The sequence below is a fragment of the Ochotona curzoniae genome, unplaced genomic scaffold (assembly GCF_017591425.1).
Source record: "Ochotona curzoniae isolate NIBS_2020 unplaced genomic scaffold, NIBS_Ocur_1.0 patch48, whole genome shotgun sequence".
Lineage (NCBI taxonomy): Eukaryota > Metazoa > Chordata > Mammalia > Lagomorpha > Ochotonidae > Ochotona > Ochotona curzoniae.
Window position 1 is genome coordinate 490,157 of NW_024467026.1, and position 21,130 is coordinate 511,286.

The window sequence follows — 21,130 nt, forward strand, 5'->3', positions numbered from 1 at the left end:
GCTCCACTTCCATTCCAGTTTGCTGCTGCTGTGCCTGGGAAAGCAGTGGAAAACAGCCCGAGTGCTTGGGCCCTTGTACCCGTGTGGGAAAGCTGGCGAAATCTCCTGGCTCCTGGCTTCAGTCTGACTGAGCTCATTGTTGCAGCCATTATGGAAGTGAACCAACAGATGAAAGATCCTCTCTCTCTCTCTCTCTCTCTTTCACTTCCTCTGTCTCTGTAGTTCTGCCTTTCAAATAAATCAATACATCTTTATCATTTCCCGTTCATTACTCTGTACTACTTTGGAGGTATTGTTTTTATTCTACTCTTCAAAAAAAAAAAACTTTTTTTAAGATTTATTTATCTTCACTGGAAAGTCAGATTTACAGAGAGAAGGAGTGACAGAGAAAAATCTAACATCCGCTGCTTCACTCCCCAAGTGACCACAATGGCCAGTCCGAAGCTCGAAGCTAGAATCCAGGAGCTTCTTCCGGGTCTCTCATGTGAGCACAGGGTTCCAAGACTTTGGGCCATCCTCAACTGCTTTGCTAGGCCACACACAGGGAGCTGGATGGGAAGTAGAGCAGCTGCTACATAAACCAGTGCCCACACGAGATCCCAGTGTCTGCAAGGCTAGGACATTAGCCACTAGGCTACTGCCCCGGACCCTCGTCTTCAAATTTTTGCTGAACATTTTAATCCAACAATCTCATCGTAGATATTGATAAATGTTTTCGTACGAGCAAGGTGTTTGGAGTAGCTTAGGATGCTGGTTGGAATACACCTATCCCATGAAGAGTGCCTGATGTGGAATCCCATTTACACTTAGGATTCTAGCATCTTGCTAAGACACATCCTGAAAGACAGCAGGTAATGAACGCCTCACACACTTGGATCCTTGCTATCCATTTGAAAAACCTGCTTGCCTTCCCAGCTCTAGCCTTCAGCCTGGCTCAGCTCTGGCCAAGACATTGGAGGTTTGGGGCAGTAAGCCTGCAAACAGAAGGTTCCTCTCTCTCACTTGTTCTCTTACTTGTGTGTGTGTGCGCGCGCGCACATTCTTGCAAGTAATTTTTAAAAGAACTTTTTTCATATTCTGTCATTCTTTTTTAGTTTGTATGTCTAATTTCCTATATAATGTCTTTCCCGGTTTGCTTTCCTATTTGTATATTTTATTCCTGTGTATTTCCTGTTAAAAGCTTTCTTCAACTATCTTTTTAAGTTAATTTTCTTTTTAATATTGTTTACATAGTTGAGAGGAATGCATGCCCATGTGGGTTTCTGTTAGGGTGGGGAGGGTAAGGTATGGAGGAAGGTGGGTGGGGCAAATGCTTCAGGTTTTTTTTTTTTTTTCTCCTGCATCCACAGGCAGAGAAGGGGAGGGAGAGTCCCCAGTATGCATCTGGGCATGCCGTCCACTGCACAGGCATCAGCAAATGAGGAGGCCCAATCCCAGGGCATACACTCCAAGGTCAGACCACATATCCTTTAATTTTACCTGTGGCTGGGGTCTGAGTCCAGCAGTGTAACTGGAGAGTTCTCCAAGAAACCTTGCCTGGGGTGACCTCAGGCAGGTTCAGCCTGTCACTTGCACCAGCCAACACACATATCAGTGGATACAGCTGTCTGGTCAGTTCAACCCCTGCCCCATCTCTCAAATCAGTGGGTGCTACAGCACAACCCAGGTAGCCTGTCACATACCTGGTCCTCATGTGCACCAGGTGCTCTGGCCCAGTTGGGGAACCCTCAATGACCCTCACCAGTTCCACTGCCAGCCCAGAGACTGCATGTGCCAGCTTTTGCTATGGTCTAGTCCAGCCCAGCCTGAATCCTATCCAAATCTTGTGCACACCCATAGGTGCTGCAGCTTAGCTCGGCTTAACCCACCCCAAGACCCTGTCCTCACGCTTGCCAAGAGGTGCTACTGCCTGATTCAGCTTGGCCAACCCAAGCTCTGCTTCTTGTCTACACCAGTAATAAGTACAGCCAGGCATTCTCCCAGGCCCAGACCTTGCACCTGTCAGGGGGCACTGCAGTCCAGCTTGACTTGACTTACACCCAGTTTTGGCACTTGTCAGGTGGTGCTGTAGCCTAGCCAAACCTGGTCTGGCTGCAGACAGACCTGTCCTGAGTCATGGTCCTCATGCTCCCCAGTGGGAACAGTGGTCCAGCAAGGAAATCTCTAAGATTCAGTACAAGGGCTGCTCCCAGCCATAGATCTTATGGTGTAGGCAGGTGCTGAGGCTCAGTCTGAGACGACCGGCCCCCAGTCTCAGTATTCTCCAGCAATGATACAGTTTGCCTCAATCCAGTCTGCCTCCAGTCCCAGCTCTCACCAGCAGGTGCAACAGCCTATCACAACTAGGACCATCCCCTAGCTCTTATGTGAACTGATGGATATTGCAGTCCAACCCAGCCTGGCTTATGCACATACCAGTATGTGCTGTGGATTGATCCTGCCCAGCCTGCCACCAGACCCAGCTCACACTTTTGCCAACAGGTGTTGCAACTCAGCTTGATATGACCTGTTCAAAGACCTGGCTCTTCCACTCAACAGTGGGACCTGTGGCCTTGCAAGGGGGTTTCCAAAATTTTCCTGCCAGGCTGGCTCCCAGGAATATATCTGACATGTGCCAGCAGGTGCTGCTCCCCAGACTGATATGGCCCGCCCCCAGTCCTGACACTCACTGGTAGCTACTACAGTCCAGCCCAACTGGCATGCATCCATTCTGGCTCTCACCAATGTCTTCCATTCTCTTTTTATGTATGACTGTCCATTCATAATCAAGAGAGAAGGCTTAAAAACTGGTAGGTGCTGACATTGTGGTATAATGTATAAAGCTGACACTTGCAACACTAATAGCCCTATGGATGCTGGTTGGTATCCTGGCTGCTCCAATTCTGATCCAGTTCCCTGCTGACATACCTTGGAAAGCAATAGAGGATGGACCACATGGGAGACTCGGAAGAATTTGCTGGCTTTTGGCTGGGCTCCACCAGGCCCAGACTAGAACCTCGTGGCCACTGGAGAATAAACCAGCAGATAAAAGATTGCCCCAAATCCCCAGACCCGCTGTAACTGTGATTTTAAAAGGAATAAATAAGTCTTTTAAAAATAAATTGTCCAAATATGATAAGCATGCAGGCACGTTATGGAGGGAAGGCTGTACCCTATGTCAATTTGTCAACATTGCAGTCATCCCATTATAGGTGGGGAGGGAGGCGGGTGTCTCTACTCCTAGTGTTGCTGGATGAGGTTTTACCTTTAGAACAATTCAAGGTTTTCAGAGAAGAAAAGTCTTCACTTTTGATATGTGAAAGACAAATGTTATCAGCTTACAGGAGTGAAAAAGCTGTGGGAGGTGATAGAAAGTTTGCAGCTTCATTTTCAACTTGGCCTGTGCCCTATCCCTGCCCAGTTCTCTGTCTAGTGTTCCAAACTTCCACACTCTTCAGTTTCTCCAGGGCATTCATAAGAGCCACATGTTATAAACTCTAAGTCCATAGAGAAAGTTCCTTTGTCCTTTGATGTATTTTCTTAGTTACCACTTAAATATCAGGGACACTCATAGAAACTCTTGAATTTCTAACTTTGGAAAACTCAGAGAACCTGGCAGAACCATACCTTGTCCCTCCTGACAAAGAGTTGGATCTATGCTCAACAAAAACCACATTTCCTGCTTCCTCATGTCACTCAGCAAAATGATCCATTTGTCCTTGCTAGGAATTAACCCTTCCCAGGAGCTTTCCCAGAAGATCACAAATGTATCAGGAAGTCAGCCCACAGGTTACTCTGAGCTTCCTTACTAAAACTGCATCTGCATGAAAAACATCTAGGGTTATAAACTATATACAAAAAGTTATAGATTAGACTCAGATGATAATATTTAGTTGATTGACTATATATTTACACACACATACATAGTATATTTCTTTTAAAAAATATTTATTTATTCTTATTGGAAAGTAAAACAGAGAGGAGAGAAAGAAATATCTTCTATCTGTTGGTTCACTCCTTAAATGGCTGCAACAACTGGAGCTGAAGCAATCTAAAGTGAGGATCCAGAAATTTCTTTCAGGGTTTACCAAGTGGGTGCAAGGTCCCAAGGCTTTGGGCCATCCTCCTCTGCTGTTTTTCCAGGTCACAAATAGGGGCTGAAAGGGAAGTTGAGCACCTGGGACACAAACCGGTGCCCATATGGGATCCCAGCACTTGGAGGTGGAGGATTAGCCAGTTGAGCCAGTGCGTCTGACCCCATGATACATCCCTAAAGCCTACTTATTACCCTAGCATAATACAGCTGATTGGAAGGTCAACATTGCTTTCTGAGATCACAGATTATAGCAGTTCTCTGATTTCCTTAATTCACTGTATCTGGATCTCTTGGAGAACTATCAGTTCTGCCCATGACTTCCAGGTCTTTCTTTTTAGTGTTCTTATCTAGCATGAGGCACTATTGTAATTATTGTCCCCAATAGCTTTGATTTGGTTACCACTTGCCCTTCTATTGTAACTATTCCTTCTTGAATTTGGGTTCCTTGGCAAGAATACCAGGAGTCTGAATGCCATTGCAAATCTGTCATCCCCAAGGGTAGCCTAACAAAATAATTTGCACTTATAATCACAATACAGCCACCAGTTACCCTGAGAGATCATAGGAAATGAGATGCTTGAAGGAAAAAACCATTGTCTCGAGTTAGAAGTGAAGCAAAATAGGTTTCAGAAACAACAGACTCAGAAGCAAAATTACATAATGGCTAATAAAAGCACACCAATATGTACACACCTCGATTTACAGTCTGATGAGGCTCAACAGATTCATCTGAGGTTGAAGACATTGTTCTGTCAAGAATATATCCAGAACAGTCAACCTGCTAAACATCAGAACTTCGCCTAGCCTACTTCAAATGTGCCAAAACACTTCAGCCTAACACAAAGTCTATTTTCTAGTACGTGTTAGAAATCTCATGTAATGTATTATATGCTAAAGCTGTTGAATGTGAGGAACAGAATGTGTATATGGGTACACTTCCACGCCGTCACAGAGTAGATGCTGTGGAAATCGAGCCATTGTAAGTCAGTGACCATCTGTACTGAAGAAGAGAATAGATACAGAAGACAACGTGAATTTGTAGATTAAATCTGCTAAACTACCTTGGGATAATTTTCATTAAATTTATTAATAATTTAATTTAATTATTAAATTACATAGCTTATCTGATAACACAATGTTCCTATCTCTGTATAGAATAATCCTAATAATTGACAAACCTCATAGAATTCTTGGGGTCAAGGAGAAAGTGCATACAAGATAGCACTCTTTCTGCTGGAAAAGCTACGTTTTGACAGTATTTGTTAAACAAAAATGTACTCTGTTTATCAAATGCCAAACACTGACAGATGTTAGAAACATTAATTACCAGAAGGCCTGTACCTAACAGCAAGTGACTTAACAATTTCCCACGGGTTTCCTCATTGCCCTATTTCTTTTTAACTTCCTCTCACCAAATGGATGAAAGCGCAAAAGGCATTAATCTGAAAACGCAGAAATTCTCCAAAGTTTGAATTAAAGAGTTTTATAGACTAGAATATGCAAACTGCATGCTACAACTAGCAAAAACTAATGTCTAAAGTACTAGCACAAACACTGGTTTCAACCAGACTAGGCAGGGCTACAACACCTGTGCGCCTCATGTGGACCAGATCAGGGAAAAACCAGGCTGGGCTGATTATTCCTACTGGTGCAATCTACAATTAGAGTGGGTGAGGGTTGTTTGGGCTTAGCCGCAGCATCAGCTGGCAGAAGCTGGCACTGGGGGCTAGTTCTGTCAAGTTAAACCACAGAACCACCTGGAGAGTGCATAATCTGGGAGTGGGAGTGGCCTGGGAGGGAAATAGTGGGCTCCTCCCTCTTGGGTTACCACCCCCCACAGGAGGGCATGAAAACTAGGACAGGGGCTGGGGTGGCTAGACAGACACCCAACAACATCCGTGAAGGCTGGATAGTTGAGCTGGTTAGATGGAACAAGGTTTTAATACCCATTGACATGTGTGAGAGCCAAATGGGATGTGGGACAGACTGGACTAGTCTGTTGTACATACTGGCAAACCAGGGTAGAGGGTGGGCCTGGTGGGAGTTATTGTGAGTCGCTCCAACTAGGCTGTAGCTCCCACTGGTTTATGTGAGGGCCAAGTATGTGCTGGGCAGAACCAGGCTAGACTGCAAACACCCATTGGTTCCAGTGGAAGACAGGGATGGAAACAGAACCAACCCAGCAACTGCAACCACCAGCTGATCGGGGTGATGGACTGTGCTGGGTGCTGTGCTTCCTCCTACATACAAGAATCTGGTCTGAGAACACCTCAGTCAAAGTTTCTTTGGGGATCCTTTCAATCGAGCTTCTGGACTCAGAACCCTAACCATGAAAAGACAGAGGACAGAACAAGTCAATCAACCACCTCAGCTATATGTTGGCAATGAAAATACTGGGCAAATGGAGACTCTATGATGGACTATGTCAATCAGTGGATTCTCCAACGACCTCATCATGCTTGGAGTGGTGAGAGTGGCAGCAATTCAGAACTGTTGAACTATCAAAACCACTCAGCAAAGACCCTCGGGGCATGCCCCACATCTGGGACCTGGGGTGGGTGGGAGACTGGGTGGGGCTTCTCCCCTTTTACATCAGATATATATTATGAAACAATAAAAAAATAAAAATAAAAAACAAAACACTGGTTTCTACATTTTTATGTTCATTTAATGCTCATAGTGTAAAAGGTCAGATACATGGTCCTCAACTTCAGCCACCTTCTCAGATCCCTTCCTCAGGGTCTTTTCTCCTTGCTGTTTACATGTCTGCACACACTCACTTCAGGCACTATCCACCACTCTCCTGTCATGCTCCATGAAATTTCAGTTCTCAACAGTTGAGTTACTCAACTGTTTAGAGTTTATCTAATATCCGTTGCTGACATTATCCTGACTCACAACTCGATTAACTTCTTGGAAGTTAATCATTGTAATGTTTTTTTGTTTGTTTGTTTTGTTTGTATTTTCATTTTCTTGGTTTTCTTCATGCCTGCGGCAAACTCTTCCCACAATTTCCAATGGCTTTTCAGTACAAACTCTGAGTATGTTTTTTGGAGACACACTTTGGCCCTCTTCCCCCATTCTGCACTGGCTGCAGTCTGCTGCACAGCTGACTTCCAGGGCCTAACATCACCCTCACCTCTCTGCTTAGACCCACTATCTGTGTACCCTATGTGTTCTTCCTTGTGATTATCATCGTTTTAAATGGAGGTTAGCCTCCAACAACTTCATGAGAAATGGTTCAAGAGATAGTGAATGATGAATTAGTGATGATTTGAAAGCATCCAAATCTATGTTGGAAATGATTCCCATTCCCTTCTTCTGACTGGCATCCCTTGTTAGTCTTTGCGGTAGCTTAGATGGCACCAGTTGCTACCCTTTGGGATCCACTAGGGCAATTGGCCTTGTGTTGTGCTTCTCATAGGCTAGTCCCCTATAATGGAACTTGGCAGGGATACCAGTGCAGGCCTGTTGCCACAAGACACGAATTATTTCAACAGGCAGCATTGCCTCAAGGACTCTCCATGTCCCAGGTGGGTCTTCCTTTGACCTGTACTGCCACAGGAGTCTCTTCCCACTAATTCTCTTCTATCTGATCCTCCTTTCTATCAGCTCCATTCAGAAGTCAGACAGCATCATGACCTATGGTCTCACCTGCCTTCTCTGGATTCTCCCCCGACCCTTCACAACTCCCTTCAGTGCACTTCTTGCACATCTGAATAACTCCATCTTGACATTTATGTGGGTTTGGAAAACCCTTCTTGGAAGAATGCCATTCTGATATGTTGAAACAGATTAGTCCCATGGCACAAATGGTTCCCTCAGTGGAAACATCATTTTTTAAAAGATTTATTTATTTTTATTGGAAAGGCATATATATAGAGAGGAGGAGAGACAGAGAGGAATATCTTCCATGGTTCCATGGTTCACTCTCCAAGTAGCCGCAACGGCCGGTGCTGCACTGATCCAAAGCCATGAGCCAGGAGCCTCTTCTGGGTCTCCCACACGGGTGCAGGGTCCCAAAGCCTTGGGCTGTCCTCTACTGCTTTCCCAGGCCACAAGCAGGGAGCTGGGCGGGAAGTGGAACTGCCGGGATTAGAACTGGCGCCCATATGGGAACCTGGCGCATTCAAGGTGAGGACTTTAGCCGCTAGGCAACTCCGACGGGCCTGAAAACATCATTTTTAAAGAGATAATAACCTGGGTATTCCCATGCCTGCAAGGAAACAGGAAACTTATGCTTCATACTGAGACTATTTTGTACTGAGACTCTATAGAGAGATAATGAGAAACTGGGGGCCATTAACAATAAGTTAAAGATGGGCCTGGCGCGATAGTGTGGTGGTTAAAGTCCTCACCTTGAACACACTGGGATCCCATATGGCACCAGTTCTAATCCCGGCGGCCCTGCTTCCCATCCAGCTCCCTGCTTGTGGCCTGGGAAGGCAGTAGAGGATGGCCCAAAGCCTTGGGACCCTGCACTCGTGTGAGAGACCTGGAAGAGCTCCTGGCTCCTGTCTTTGGATTGGCTCAGCTCCAGCCGTTTGCAGCCACTTGGGGAGTGAACCATCGAATGGAAGATCTTCCTCTCTGTCTCCCCTCTTCTCTGCATATCCGCCTTTCCAATATAAATAAATAAATCTTAAAAAAAACAATAATTAAAGAGTTAAAGGACCTATTTAAGGACCAGAAGTTATCAATGGTAGTTGACAGAGAGGTCTTTATCTCTTGGAGTGATGGAGTTGACACAATTTAGAAGTGAACCTGGGGCCAAACAGAATCATTAGGATCCAGGTAAATTTAAATGCTCAGCCACACTGATGTATATGCCAAGGTTATAGTGCTGGCTGGAAAAACTTGGGACTCAAAACATAGGCTGTGGTTGCCCTTACGGAGGCTAGCTTTCAGACCCCTGGGATTCCTTGGAGCTTAAAAAGTTGCCCATCCTAACTAGTAATGCAACAAGAATCCACCAGGGGCGGGGTGGGTTTTGGGGAGGGAAGGAGGGAAGGAGGGAATTCCAGAGCCTATAAAACTGTGTCACATAATGCAATGTAATCGATAAGAAATAAATTAAAAAAAAATTTTGCCCATCCTTCCCACTAAGGCTACTTTTCTCTGCTGAAGAGATCTCACCCCTCAATGACAACAGAAACCCCTCTCAAGAGTTGACACATCAATAACTAGGTTAAATCTCAGTATAATACATTGGAACATCTGGGCCTTATTTCCCAGGAGTCCCAAACTAAGCAAACACACCCTTCACCAAAGCCACTTGGGACGTGCTAACCAGAGGCTCCAGTTTCACTAAGCCACTCAGTGTAGATGCTCCTCTCCAGACCAGGGCTGGCAGTGGGAGGTGGCCACAGAGCTGGGCTTGTCACCATCCACGAGGACTGTGAGATCCTAGGGGGACTTGACTGCTTCTGATATAGGACACTTAATTTACTTTGTACTCACCCAGATGCAACATACCCCACAGCCTCTGACCATGATTGAACCTAATGGTCAGCACTAGAGTCATGGGATTAAGTTCCCTCTTCATGTGTGTGGTTTCTTGAATCAACCCACTACTCCATACTGGAAAACCAAAGGGATGAAGTCCATGGAATGGTAAAGATACAGTCCACAGGGTCCTCTTCCTCACTCTTCCCCTTACTCGTTATTTGAGCTCCAGACTTCCCATTAGCTTCCTTTTGGCATACCTAACTTCTGTTGGATCTATAATATTTTTTTCATTTCATACTTTATAGTTTCACCGCCTTATTGTGTCTTGCTTGATACAAACATCCAAACTTAACACACTCCACCTCCCACACATTCCCAGTAGAACTCTCTTAGACAGAGATTATCCTGGCTTATAGCCACTCTCAATAAGGAAACCATAATAGCATAAACTGCACTACAGCCCAAGTTCCAAAGCCGGTCTACAAGAAGGAATGAACTAAAAAACAAAGTTATGAAACGTATTTGTTTATCCAGCCTTTTTTGAATTAATACATTTTTATTTTGAAATTTTGAATTATGTGGTACAATTTTATATAGGCTGGGATTCCCCCCCAAACTCCCACCCCCTGACAGATTTTCCCATTTTGCTACAATGGTGTAGTCCTTCATAAGGAATCATAATTCTATCAGTCTCTTATTTAAGTGTAACCCCAACGTTGTTGGTATAGACAATCAGACCAACCAGCATCCCATTGTCTACACATGTCCAACAGTTTCATCGGGAATTCATCTTTCATCTGGAAGCAGGGATGCATGTTCCATTATACCCCCACATCTGTATATGATAGACCCCAGTACTCCATCACTATACATTTCCATAACTGAGAAGCCATGAAACAAGGTCAACAACTGGTATGAGTTAGAACAGCAGCAGCAGCAACAACAACAACAACATCAACAACAAATTACAGTACCATGAAAAAAAAATGCGCCACTGAGTAATCAACACATGAGTGACAAAAAGGAAACAAAAGTCTCTTGGGAAAAAAAAATGTCACTGTGTAATCCATGAGCCAGTGATGAACTCGACAAGGGAAAGAAATTGTTTGGAATAAACAAAAGTGAAATAAAAAAATATCAAAACACCTGGGATACAGCCAACCAAACAAAAACAGTATGGGTCAGATTATTGAAGTTACACTTTCCAGCATGGAAAGTGTTTTCTCATAAATGTTCTCTCTCATATAAGGAAAGTGCCTATAAAACTGTATCACATAATACAATGTTAATAACAATACAAAAAAAAATAAAAAAAAGAAAGTGCATCCAGTCTTTTTTTAATGCTTAAATAAGAAAGTTTCTGATGCACATGTATCTATCCAGCTGCTTTTAATGCTTATTTGCTCATTTTTATTTGAAAGGAGAGGGCAACAAAGTGGGAAAGATAAATAAAGAGCTATCTTCTACCCACTGGCTCAGTCCTCAAATACCCATACCCACAACAACCAGGAATGGGCCAACCCAAAGACAGAAGCCAGGAACTTCATCCAGCACTCCTTCATGGGTGGTAGGAACACAAATGCTTGGACCATGTTCTGTGGTCACCCAGGCTCATGAGCAGGAAGCTGGATGAAAAGCAGGAGCAGGGGCCAACACGGTGGTCTAAAACTAAAGTCCTCACCTTGCATATATTGGGATCCCATATGTGTGCCAGTTCATTTCCTGGCTGCCCTGCTTCCCATCCAGCTCCCTGTGTGTGGCCTGGGAAATCAGTAGAGGATGGCCCAAATCCTTGGGACCCTGCACCTGCATGGGAGACACGGAAGACGGTCTGGGTTCCTGGTTTCGGATCAGCACAGCTCCGGCTGTTGCAACTACTTAGGGAGTGAATCAATGGACAGAAGATCTTCCTCTCTGCCTCTCCTCTCTGTATAGCTGAGTTTCCAACAATAATACATCTTTAGAAAAAATAAAGGACTAGATCCCAGTTTGGATAAGTTTAGCTGTAACCATGTAACCACGTACGGAGTGAGCCAGTGGACCTTTCTTTCTGTTCTTCTCTTTGTGAATCTGTCTTACAACAGATAAAAATAAATGGGTCTTTAAAAAAACACTTACTTTGTTTTATTTAGTTTAATTCAATGGGTCTCAATCTTTCATGTTAGATGGTTATTTAAGATGTCTATTGATTTTTAGCTGTCCATTCGTATTTAATACTGGCAAACAAACACTTGTGCATTGCAGGAGCTGTGAAGTGGGTATTGCTTTTGATTTTCAATTCCACAGTAATCATGTGTTTTAATCATTTGGAGTGGAACCCACAAGATCAGAACAGGAGAGGTCTTTCCTCATGAGTTCATCATCTACCTTGGAATAGGCTTTTTAAGTTTTCACCTAGATTGTTGATCACTCTGAGAGCCTGGGGGTGGACAGGAAGAATGGGGAAGTCTTTGCATTTGTCTCACACATGGTATTTGTGCCCTCACATGTGACCACTATAGCTTGGATATTAGAAGAGCTGTCTTGCACCCAGCATTGCAGTGTAATGGTTTCAGCCACTGCCAGCCATGGCAGCATCCCATATGGGCCCAGTTCATGTCCTATCCAGCTCCCTGCTAATGAACCCAGGAAAGAAGCTGAATATGGCCCAAGAATATGGGTCTCTGCATCACCCCACTTGGGAAAGCTGGATGAAGTGCTTGTTTTTCAGCTTTGGCCTGGCCCAACCCTGACTGTTGAGATTATTTGGGGGAGCAGAGTGAACCGTTAGAGGGGAGATCTCTCCCTCTGTCTTTCCCTTTCTCCCCATTTCTGTAACACTGCCTTTCAGATAAATAGAACAGATTTTAAAGAAAGAGAACAGGTAAACCCCCAAAAACTCAAAGAGAAGAGCTTGATCCTCAAAGTCTTATATTAATAGTAATTGGGTTGAAGTTACTTGTTAATGGATTAGGATTAAGAATTAGTGAAATTATGATGTCTGGAAATGGGGCCTTTGGAAAGTAACTGTATTAGATTAAGCTGCTAGCTTGGGGCCCATAATCAAATCCTGGTGGCCTTAGAAAGAGACATGTAGATATGGGGGGCGGGGTGAGTGTAATTCTTTAGCTTTCTGTATCCCCACGTGAACTTCCCCCCACAGGCGCTCTGCCACCTAACACCCTCATCTGATGGCAGATCAACGCAGCCACCTCATTTTGAATAATGAATCTGCAAAAATCTGAGCAGAGAAACAAAACAAAACAAAAAACACCTCTTCCCTGCCTAGGTAGTCTCAATGAGTGATGGTGAGAGAAAGCTGACTACTCCAGAGCCTGACGTCTTCAGTCCAGACACCTTCCATGTTACTCTCTGCACAAACTTCACATCTCCTGAGGTAGAAGACAAGCAGATGTTCAGTGGCAAGGACTGCAATTAGTGATCTAAAAGTCCAGTTGTTTCTAAAACAGATTTTGACCAATTTCCCATTTTAGCCACTCATGCCCTCTAGTTCCAGGCTCTCTAGACTGGTTACTCGCTGAGCCTTCTGAAGATTCTGCAACTATCAAATTGTTCTTGGCTTCTCTCACTGCCAGAGAAGCAGCCCACTTTCTGGACTGTGAGAAGCCCGTAGCATCTGTCCTCTGCTTTTCAGGTTCGGAAGTTTTGCTGCTTCTCCGCTTCCTACAGCTTTGTGGATCTCCTCCTCCTCCTTCTTCTCTCTCAACAATTCCTTCACTCAAGGCCCATGAGGTTTCCAGAGCTAACACAGTCGCAGGAGTGAATACAATCTGCCATCTTTTTCCAGAAACTGTAATAAGTATGGTGCACAGAAAAATTGGAAAAATCTGGATAAGCAGGAAAAAAAAATCATCTCTAATGCCAGCACCCTGAACAACGAACCCATTGTTAATATTTCTTTCTGTTGCTTTCACATTGTGTGGGTGTTTCGCAGAGAGGTGTTTTGTGTCATTCACATAACAAATATCTCTCAAAGTCCTATGAGGCTCTGAGTGTAACATGGAAAGCAAGGTAAACATATTCTAGGTCTGCTGAAGGAAGAGAAACAAACCGTTTCAACAGAATTTTATTGGAGAGGTCCTACAGAATTTCATGGAAGCAGAAATAAGGCTTAGCAAGCCTGGTCTTGGGTTTGACAGAGAAGGGTTGCTGGGATAAATAAGAGACAGAAGACTGGGGACAGTATTGTGGGCAAACCTGCAGAATCCAAGAGAAGCCTTTTGTCTCCCATCTGTGTAGAGATACCTGGAAAGGCAACCATGGCTGGAAGGGGTGACTCTGGCAGCCCCTGTTAGTTAAAGAGAGGCACTGGCATCTTTCCCTACCAAGCATCATGCGCTGCCATGGAGGCAGGAGGCGAGGCCAAAGCCACTTACATAGCAAACCTGGTATCCCAGCACCAAACCTACCCAGCAGCACCAAGAAAACACTCATGATATAATCCCCCTCCCATGGGTCCGCACCATCCAATGCTGTTGCATTAACAAGTACATTTGGAGGGAACAAGTATTCAAACCACAGCAGCTATTTTATATAATAATAATAATAATATTAATTTAATAATAATAAGAAGGTGGGGGTAAATCTCAGGCAAAGAGACATCACTTCACATTTTCATTTTCTGTCCCCTGGAGGAAACCAGAATATTATTTGCTTTACAAACCCACAAAGATTATCCATACTTTGCTGGGGATTTATTTTCACTGTTCTTCCTAACTCTTTAAAACTACTTCCCAGATATTGTGGGAGAAAGTAGACAGCTAAGTATCCAATTTGCAAGGAAAAAAAATGGACACATCAAAGACAACAGGGACTATTTTACAACCACATTATTCACTTACGAAAACTACACTGGAAACTTCTCATTCACTATGGGGAGAAGAGTGACAGGTTATCCTCAGATCAACTTTGTACCCAGAACACATGAAACATGAACATATAAAAGGTGTGTCCTTCTGATTCAGCTAAATACAGGTTACAAGTATAGTTGTCTGATAATTTTTCTTGAATATTGGAGAATTCAATGAGTACATACATTGTTACTACCAATGGATTTCCCTTTACCTTCCAAAGCACATACTCCATTCTTCCTTTACTTTGAAAATCTCCCTTTTGCCTCAAAAAAGTGAGATAACTTTTTAAAAGTGCACTTTTTTAAAAGATTTTTTTGTTGTTGTTTTTATTGGAAAGGCAGATATACAGAGAGGAGAGACAGAGAGGAAGATCTTCTGTCTGATGATTCACTCCCTAGGCGGCCTCAACGGCTGGAGCTGAGTCAATCCAAAGCCAGGAGCCTCTTCCGGGTCTCCCACACGGGTGCAGGGTCTCAAAGTTTTGGGCCGTCCTCAACTGCTTTTCCAGGCCACAGGCAGGGAGCTGGATGGGAAGCGGGGCTGCCGGGATTAGAACGGGCGCCCATATGGGATCCCGGGTGTGCAAGGCAAGGTCCTTAACCACTGCGCCACCGCGCCGGGCCCAAAGTGCACTTTTTTTTTACACAAATTGATTATATCACAATTGTGGTTCAGAGCAATGATATTTTTTGAAACAATCAGAAGGTTTCTGTGTGTCAAACTGCTGACTGATGACCTAGTCAGGCAGTGTAGTCATACATAACTTCATTTTGCACTTGGCATTATTTAAATGTTCGATAATTTTCATTATCACTCTTATTGAATTTTAAATAATTGGCATTGGTAAAATGTTGCTATGATTTTGAAAGTAGTAGTTCCTTTTCTATTCTATTTTTTTTTTTTTTCTCCTTGGGGCCAGCATTATGGCAAAACTACCACCAGCCATGTCATGCTGGCATTCCATAGGAAAACCAGTTTGACTCACAGGGCTCCACTTCCAGTCCAGCTCCCTGCCAATGCTCTGAAAAAAGGAGTAGAAGATGGCCCAGGTGTTTAGGCCCCTGCCACCCATGTGAGAGTTGCAGAAGAAACTCTTGCTCCTGGTGTCCGCTTAGCCCTGCTCCAACCAATGATGTGGTCATCTGGGGAATGAGGCAGAGGATGGACGATTTTTCTCTCTCTGTAACTCTTACAAGTTAGATAAGTAGACAGATTGATTGATTAATTAATTAATTAATTAATTTTTATTGGACTGGACTATAACTTTTACAAACACATTGCGTTCAGAGATTCAAAGAAGAATGATTCAAGTTCTTTGGAACATATTGTAACTCTCTCTGATTAAATGTATACAGAATCAGCAGTATTCTATTATATACATTACCTTTCAACCCAGTTGGCTAATCTAGCCAAATTTTTTACAGACTTCCTGAAGGTACATAGCATAATTTGAGTACACCTAATATATAATAAACTACTAATTCCTTTAGGAATGAAGATTACAAAATCTCTTCCCAGATAAACCGCATAAATAACACCAGACTGTGACTTTACCCCATGGTGAAAACACCTGCATAGCACTGAATGGGACTATAAGCTTTTAGCTGGAAGTCTTTATCAGAGAATCATATGTTTGATGATAAAGTTCAAATTTGCAGAGAAAATGTGAGTTTTTGACTCTTTATGAATACTGATTTTTCTACTTCCCACCTGAGATTTGGTGTTCTCTGTCAGAAAATGGCTAGTGATATTGGTAGCAGAATAAAGCATAGAAACATGAGTCAATGGGGGCAAAATTAAACTCTTCAATAGCCAGAAGCCACCCTCTGATCTCCAGCCACAAAACTGTCCTAAGTCAGATGAACAAGCCTTTTTCACTAAGATAATTGCCCAGCTGGTAGGCTGGTAAGAGGGGAGATAAGCAGTGAACCAAGCATGTGATAGGAGGCATCCCAATGAAGTGTGGCATTATGGGGCTCCATGGAAGGGAAAGATGGCATTCAGGTGTGGGCCCAAAGCAGCTGCTTCTTGAACAGGCAGGGACCCTCCCCTGTCTGCAGGTCATACTCTGCCGTGTCTACCAGGAAGACTCGCCATCAGGACACACTGCAGGGGGTATGGCAGCAGCCAGGTCACCAGCTAGGAGGCAGATTCTCCTGGTGGTCAGGACCCCAGCTGTGGCAGTAGATGATAGAATGGATTTGATTCTCTCCACATTCAGAAGGTAGGGAGAGCTGTAGGATTTGTTGAAAATTAGAAGTAAGATATCAGAGGAAGACAAGGGTTAAGAATAAGAATCCAACAAGAATAGAAAATGCCACGAGAGAGATTGGGAAAACAAGGGTTTAGTATTAATAGTGTCACATTTGATGCGTCTATTATACATTAATTGGTCTAGCCAAGGCTCGAACCCAAGAAAAGTCCCACTGGAGGTTCAAAGTTTGAAGTCCTTTGGATACAAAGGGTCACCTGGAGTGAACTAGAGGAGAGCCCTTTTTACAGGCAAGGTGAGGACCCAAAGGCAAAGAGATCTGGAATACTCGCGGGGTATGCAGGGAGAAACTACAGGTAGGGGTCTGGAGGCCAAACTGAGGGAGTGCATCAGGAAAGAGGGAGTGGTGGCTTAGAGCAGCCTCACACACAACTCAGCTGAGTGCGAAGTCGAGGCTCACACCTCACACCAGTCATGGTCCCACCACACATTAGTGCTCAGATTAACCTCCCCTAGCCCAGCTTTCCTAGTTGTCTTTTCTGCAGGTCCCCTGCACAGCTATGTGCATGAACTTCCCAGGACTGGGGTTGGGATGGAAGGGGACTTACCAAGAAGGTGTAGCCTTCTCTGGGTTATAATCAGAAATCCAGGCCACAATCTCAGCAAGAAAATCCTTCCTTCAGTTTCTCTCTCCTGCACTGCACCCCCATCTCTCTCACATACACTCCCAAACACACTATTTTGTCACATTCACACCAAGATTAAGAACCTCAAAGTGATCACCCATGCCTCCATTCTAAGCACCCCGCCCAGCTGCAGTCCCTGGGGCCTGCCACCTGCAGGTCATCAGATCATAACTCTGAATCCCTGGGAGGCCTCCCCTGTTCCCAGAGGAGTCCCCTAGCCCACTTGTCAATTAGGGGTGAAACAGAGAGGAATGGAAGGTGTGCTGGCTTCTCCATACTTCATCAACATCAGACCCGCAGGCACAAATAAATTCTCTTCAGTCCCAGTGGCTTCTAATTGTGTGGGACAGTAACAGCCAATCTCCATTTGAAGTTTCCCAGTGCTAATTTCTGCCATATGTGACTTGTTTTTTAGGTAAGAGACAGCTTCCCTACACCCACTTCCTCCTTCCACACACCAAGAAAGAACATTGGAAACAGAATGAAAAGATCTTCTGGGATCAAATTAACGAATCTCTTTTGATAAACAACTTATTTCTAAGTAAAAGCACAAGAGTGACTGAATTCCAAATCCAAGCACATTTAAAAGCAAAATTAATATTTTACAGCAATCAACATTGTTTGTGGCATCAGCAAAACCAAGTCAATTATCCACCAGTTGCTAATTTCTTACAAATACAAAGTCCACTGCATTTCTGGAAAGGATGCTGAGTGTTTGGCACAACTTTAGTTTAATGTCTCATGAAAGTAACTAGAAAGTTAGTCATAGGGTCAAAAATAAGCACGAGAATCTAAAATCTGTTGATTATTTAAAATACCAAAGTACCAGAGTCATGTGGTTCCTTATCTTACAAATGAAACGACCATAACTCACTATAACAAATGACTTCTGTATAAATACAGAGTCTATTTGTACTTTAAAAATAGGATGTGTATGATTTAACTCTTCAGCAGTGACTTCCCAGGCATGCTCTGCCACATCTTCAGCAGGTCCACTGGTCTCTTTTTTCTCACATCTATGGGTGATTTGTTTATGTTCTTCAAAAGGTGTAGCATTTCTCTCCACAAAAATAACAGCAACCATAAACTGCTGGTGTTTATGGTGTTTTCTTCTTCTTTTGGTTTCCCTAAAAGGATTGACAAACTGAAAAAAGCTTAAGAATCATTTGCTCAAAAGTACCCTTCTGAGAAGACATACAAGATATCGCCAAAATCGCAATTTGTCCATCAAATGAAACCAACCTCTTTTTATGATGGGTAGTAGCGGACAGGTTTTATGGAGCTGATGTACAATCTAATTTAGATATTATTACATTACCAGCATCTCAGAGCCCCTACGTCAACTTAATAATCCAGTACTGTTCTACCTCAATTATCTATGGCTTTAATTAACACTGCTTAAAAATAGTCTTTCTCTTGAGCTTGTTCAGAATACATGGCTTAATTTTGAACTTGAACACTGTTCTCCCAATAGCTCCACAAGCCACCAAAACAGTATATCCAAACTTGCACATTGAAGCACTTTTATTAAAATATTTATACATATACCTAAGATACCCAGATCCAAAACCCTGGACAAAATGTGCCAACTGACATCACAACACTCAGGAAAGATGACAAGCACAGAAAAAAAATGATTGAGAAATAATTTTAGCACAAAGATATTTCCTGAGCGAATGAAGACTTGCACGAAGGTGTTAAAGGTGTTAGAATGACTTTCATCTAGTGAATGAGGAGCCCTTAAACTGGACAGAGCACTACGGGAATACAGGTGTCACACGGCCAACGTCATGTTTATCTTCTTGTGCCTGGCATCTCCATGTTAGCTTTGTTCATCCACCTCCATCCTTTCCCTGCGGCTACCACCAGTTTCCTGTGCTTACCTGGGAACTCACAGAGAAAGAAATTCTTTCCCTGCACTGAACAAACTGACTCCTCTGTCCTAGGGATGCATGAGCTCCCGGGGGCACTCAGGGCCTCACACATTGCCGGCTTCCCCTCCCAGCCTTAATTCCGCCTCCTCCAAAGGAGGTCGGAGCTGGCAGTTTCCCTGAAGGCGTCAATCCTAGGTGAATTCACCAGTGTGCTCCAGGGAGACCCCATCTGAGCTGGAGACTCTGGCCTCCCCAGTTGGCCTTGGCACTTCCAAGGGTCGTGCTCTCTCGCGCGCTCTCTCTCTCTCACTCACTTTTTTCCCCTCTCTCTCTCTCTCTTTCAGCGGCGTGGCCCCCAGCACTCACCAGGAGGAGATTGTGCGCCACCAGGTACCCAAGCCGCGCGCTGCCCTGGACACCAGGGGCCAAGCGCCCAGTGGCATAGCCGTGCCAGGCTACCACGTAAGGGTTGTCGATGGTGATCCAGTACTTGACCTGGCCGCCGAAGTGGCGGAAGCAGAGCTCGGCGTAATCCCTGAAGTGGTCGGCCAGGGAGCTGTTGGCCCAGCCGCCGTAGGCGTCCTGCAGGCGCTGCGGCAGGTCCCAGTGGTACAGGGTGACCACGGGCTGTATGCCCAGCTCCCGCAGCCGCTCCAGCAGGCGCCGATAGTAGCGCAGCCCCTCGCGGTTGGGGGCGCCCGCGCTGCCATTGGGGAGCACCCGAGCCCAGGAAATGGAGAAGCGGTAATGGGTGACCCCGAGTTCGCGCAGCCCCTCTGTGTCGCGGAAAACATTATTGTAGCCGTCGCTGGCCACGTCTCCGGTGGCGGGCGGGGGTGGAGACTGGGTGTCCGACGGCAAGGGAGTGTTCGGGGGTGCCGAGGGGTGGTGGGTGAATGTGTCCCAGATGGACGCGCCCTTGCCGTGCTGCCGCCAGCCGCCCTCTATCTGGTAGGCGGCGCTGCCCACGGCCCAGAAGAAGCCGTCGGGGAAGGTGTCATGGAGGAGGCCCGCGGCCTCGGGGGACGGAGGATGTGCGAAGCGGGCCCAGGTCTGCGCGCCATCGCCCGGCTCAGCGCGCAGGCGGCGGCCGCCCAGGGCCAACAGCAAGAGCAGCAGCGGCGGCGGCGACGGGCGGCGCGGCGGGGCGCAGGCGGGCATGCTGGTGGGAGCCAGGCGCTGGGGCCCCGCGCCGCGCCCATTTATGCCCGAGCCCGCCGCTCCCGCCCGCCCCCGCTGGCGCGCCCGGCCCCGCTCCGTGAGGGCCCCGTGGCAATAATTACCTGCAATCGGCGCCTCCCTCGGCGCGGGAACCGGGGGCGGGGATGCCAAGGGCGAAGGGTACTGCGAGAGGGGGCGCGATGGCGAGCGCGAACAGGGCACCTGTTCCTCTCTGATCTAGTGAGCAGTATGGGCTGCCCGTGTGGCTCTCAAGTTCTCGCCGCCTGCCCTTTCCCATCAGCTCGCGGGAGAAGCAGAGGAGCCCAGGTACCTCGAGGTGGGAAAGCGATACACCAAGTTTCCCCCGGCTTGGACGTGGGGTCTAGGCCCAGCTTTTGCAGAGCCCGCCGGGGAAGAAGCACCTGATTTCTCTTTCCTGCCATTCAGGAGCTGGATAACCTGCAGGTTGTCTGAAATTCTATGAGGAGAGTGAGACAGGGGAGCCCGGTTGGACTTTGCCATGTTAGAGGCATAGACTGCAGAAGGCTTGTCCCTTAGCAGGTGCGCCTCACTCTGACCGAGCCGGAGAGGGAGGTACCCTTCTCCTCCTCCTCCAAGGATCCCGGTCTCAGAAGCCTTCGGGGAAGACAAAGTATACTTCAGAGTTGTGTTGGGACTTTGCTTTATTCTCTCTTGTACTGTCAGCATTCTGTAATCACTCCAAACCAGTATTGGTTTTAAACGAGATCTCTAAGAATTCCCTGGGGCAGCTTCAGATCAGAGTTGTTGGTGGGATGGGAGGGGGAGATGGAGAAACCAAC

At 45.4% G+C, this 21,130-nt stretch overlaps 1 protein-coding gene across 1 annotated transcript in view; it reads right to left on the bottom strand.

Moving 5' to 3' along the window:
- The window catches only part of LOC121168054 (klotho-like), a 55,107-nt gene extending 34,798 nt beyond the window's left edge, over positions 1-20,309 (bottom strand). Inside the window, exon 1 of the mRNA XM_040997823.1 lies at positions 19,515-20,309. Within this exon, the coding sequence (XP_040853757.1) occupies positions 19,515-20,309 (795 nt within the window). The remainder of the gene's footprint in view (positions 1-19,514) is intronic.
- Positions 20,310-21,130: the final 821 nt, after the last annotated feature.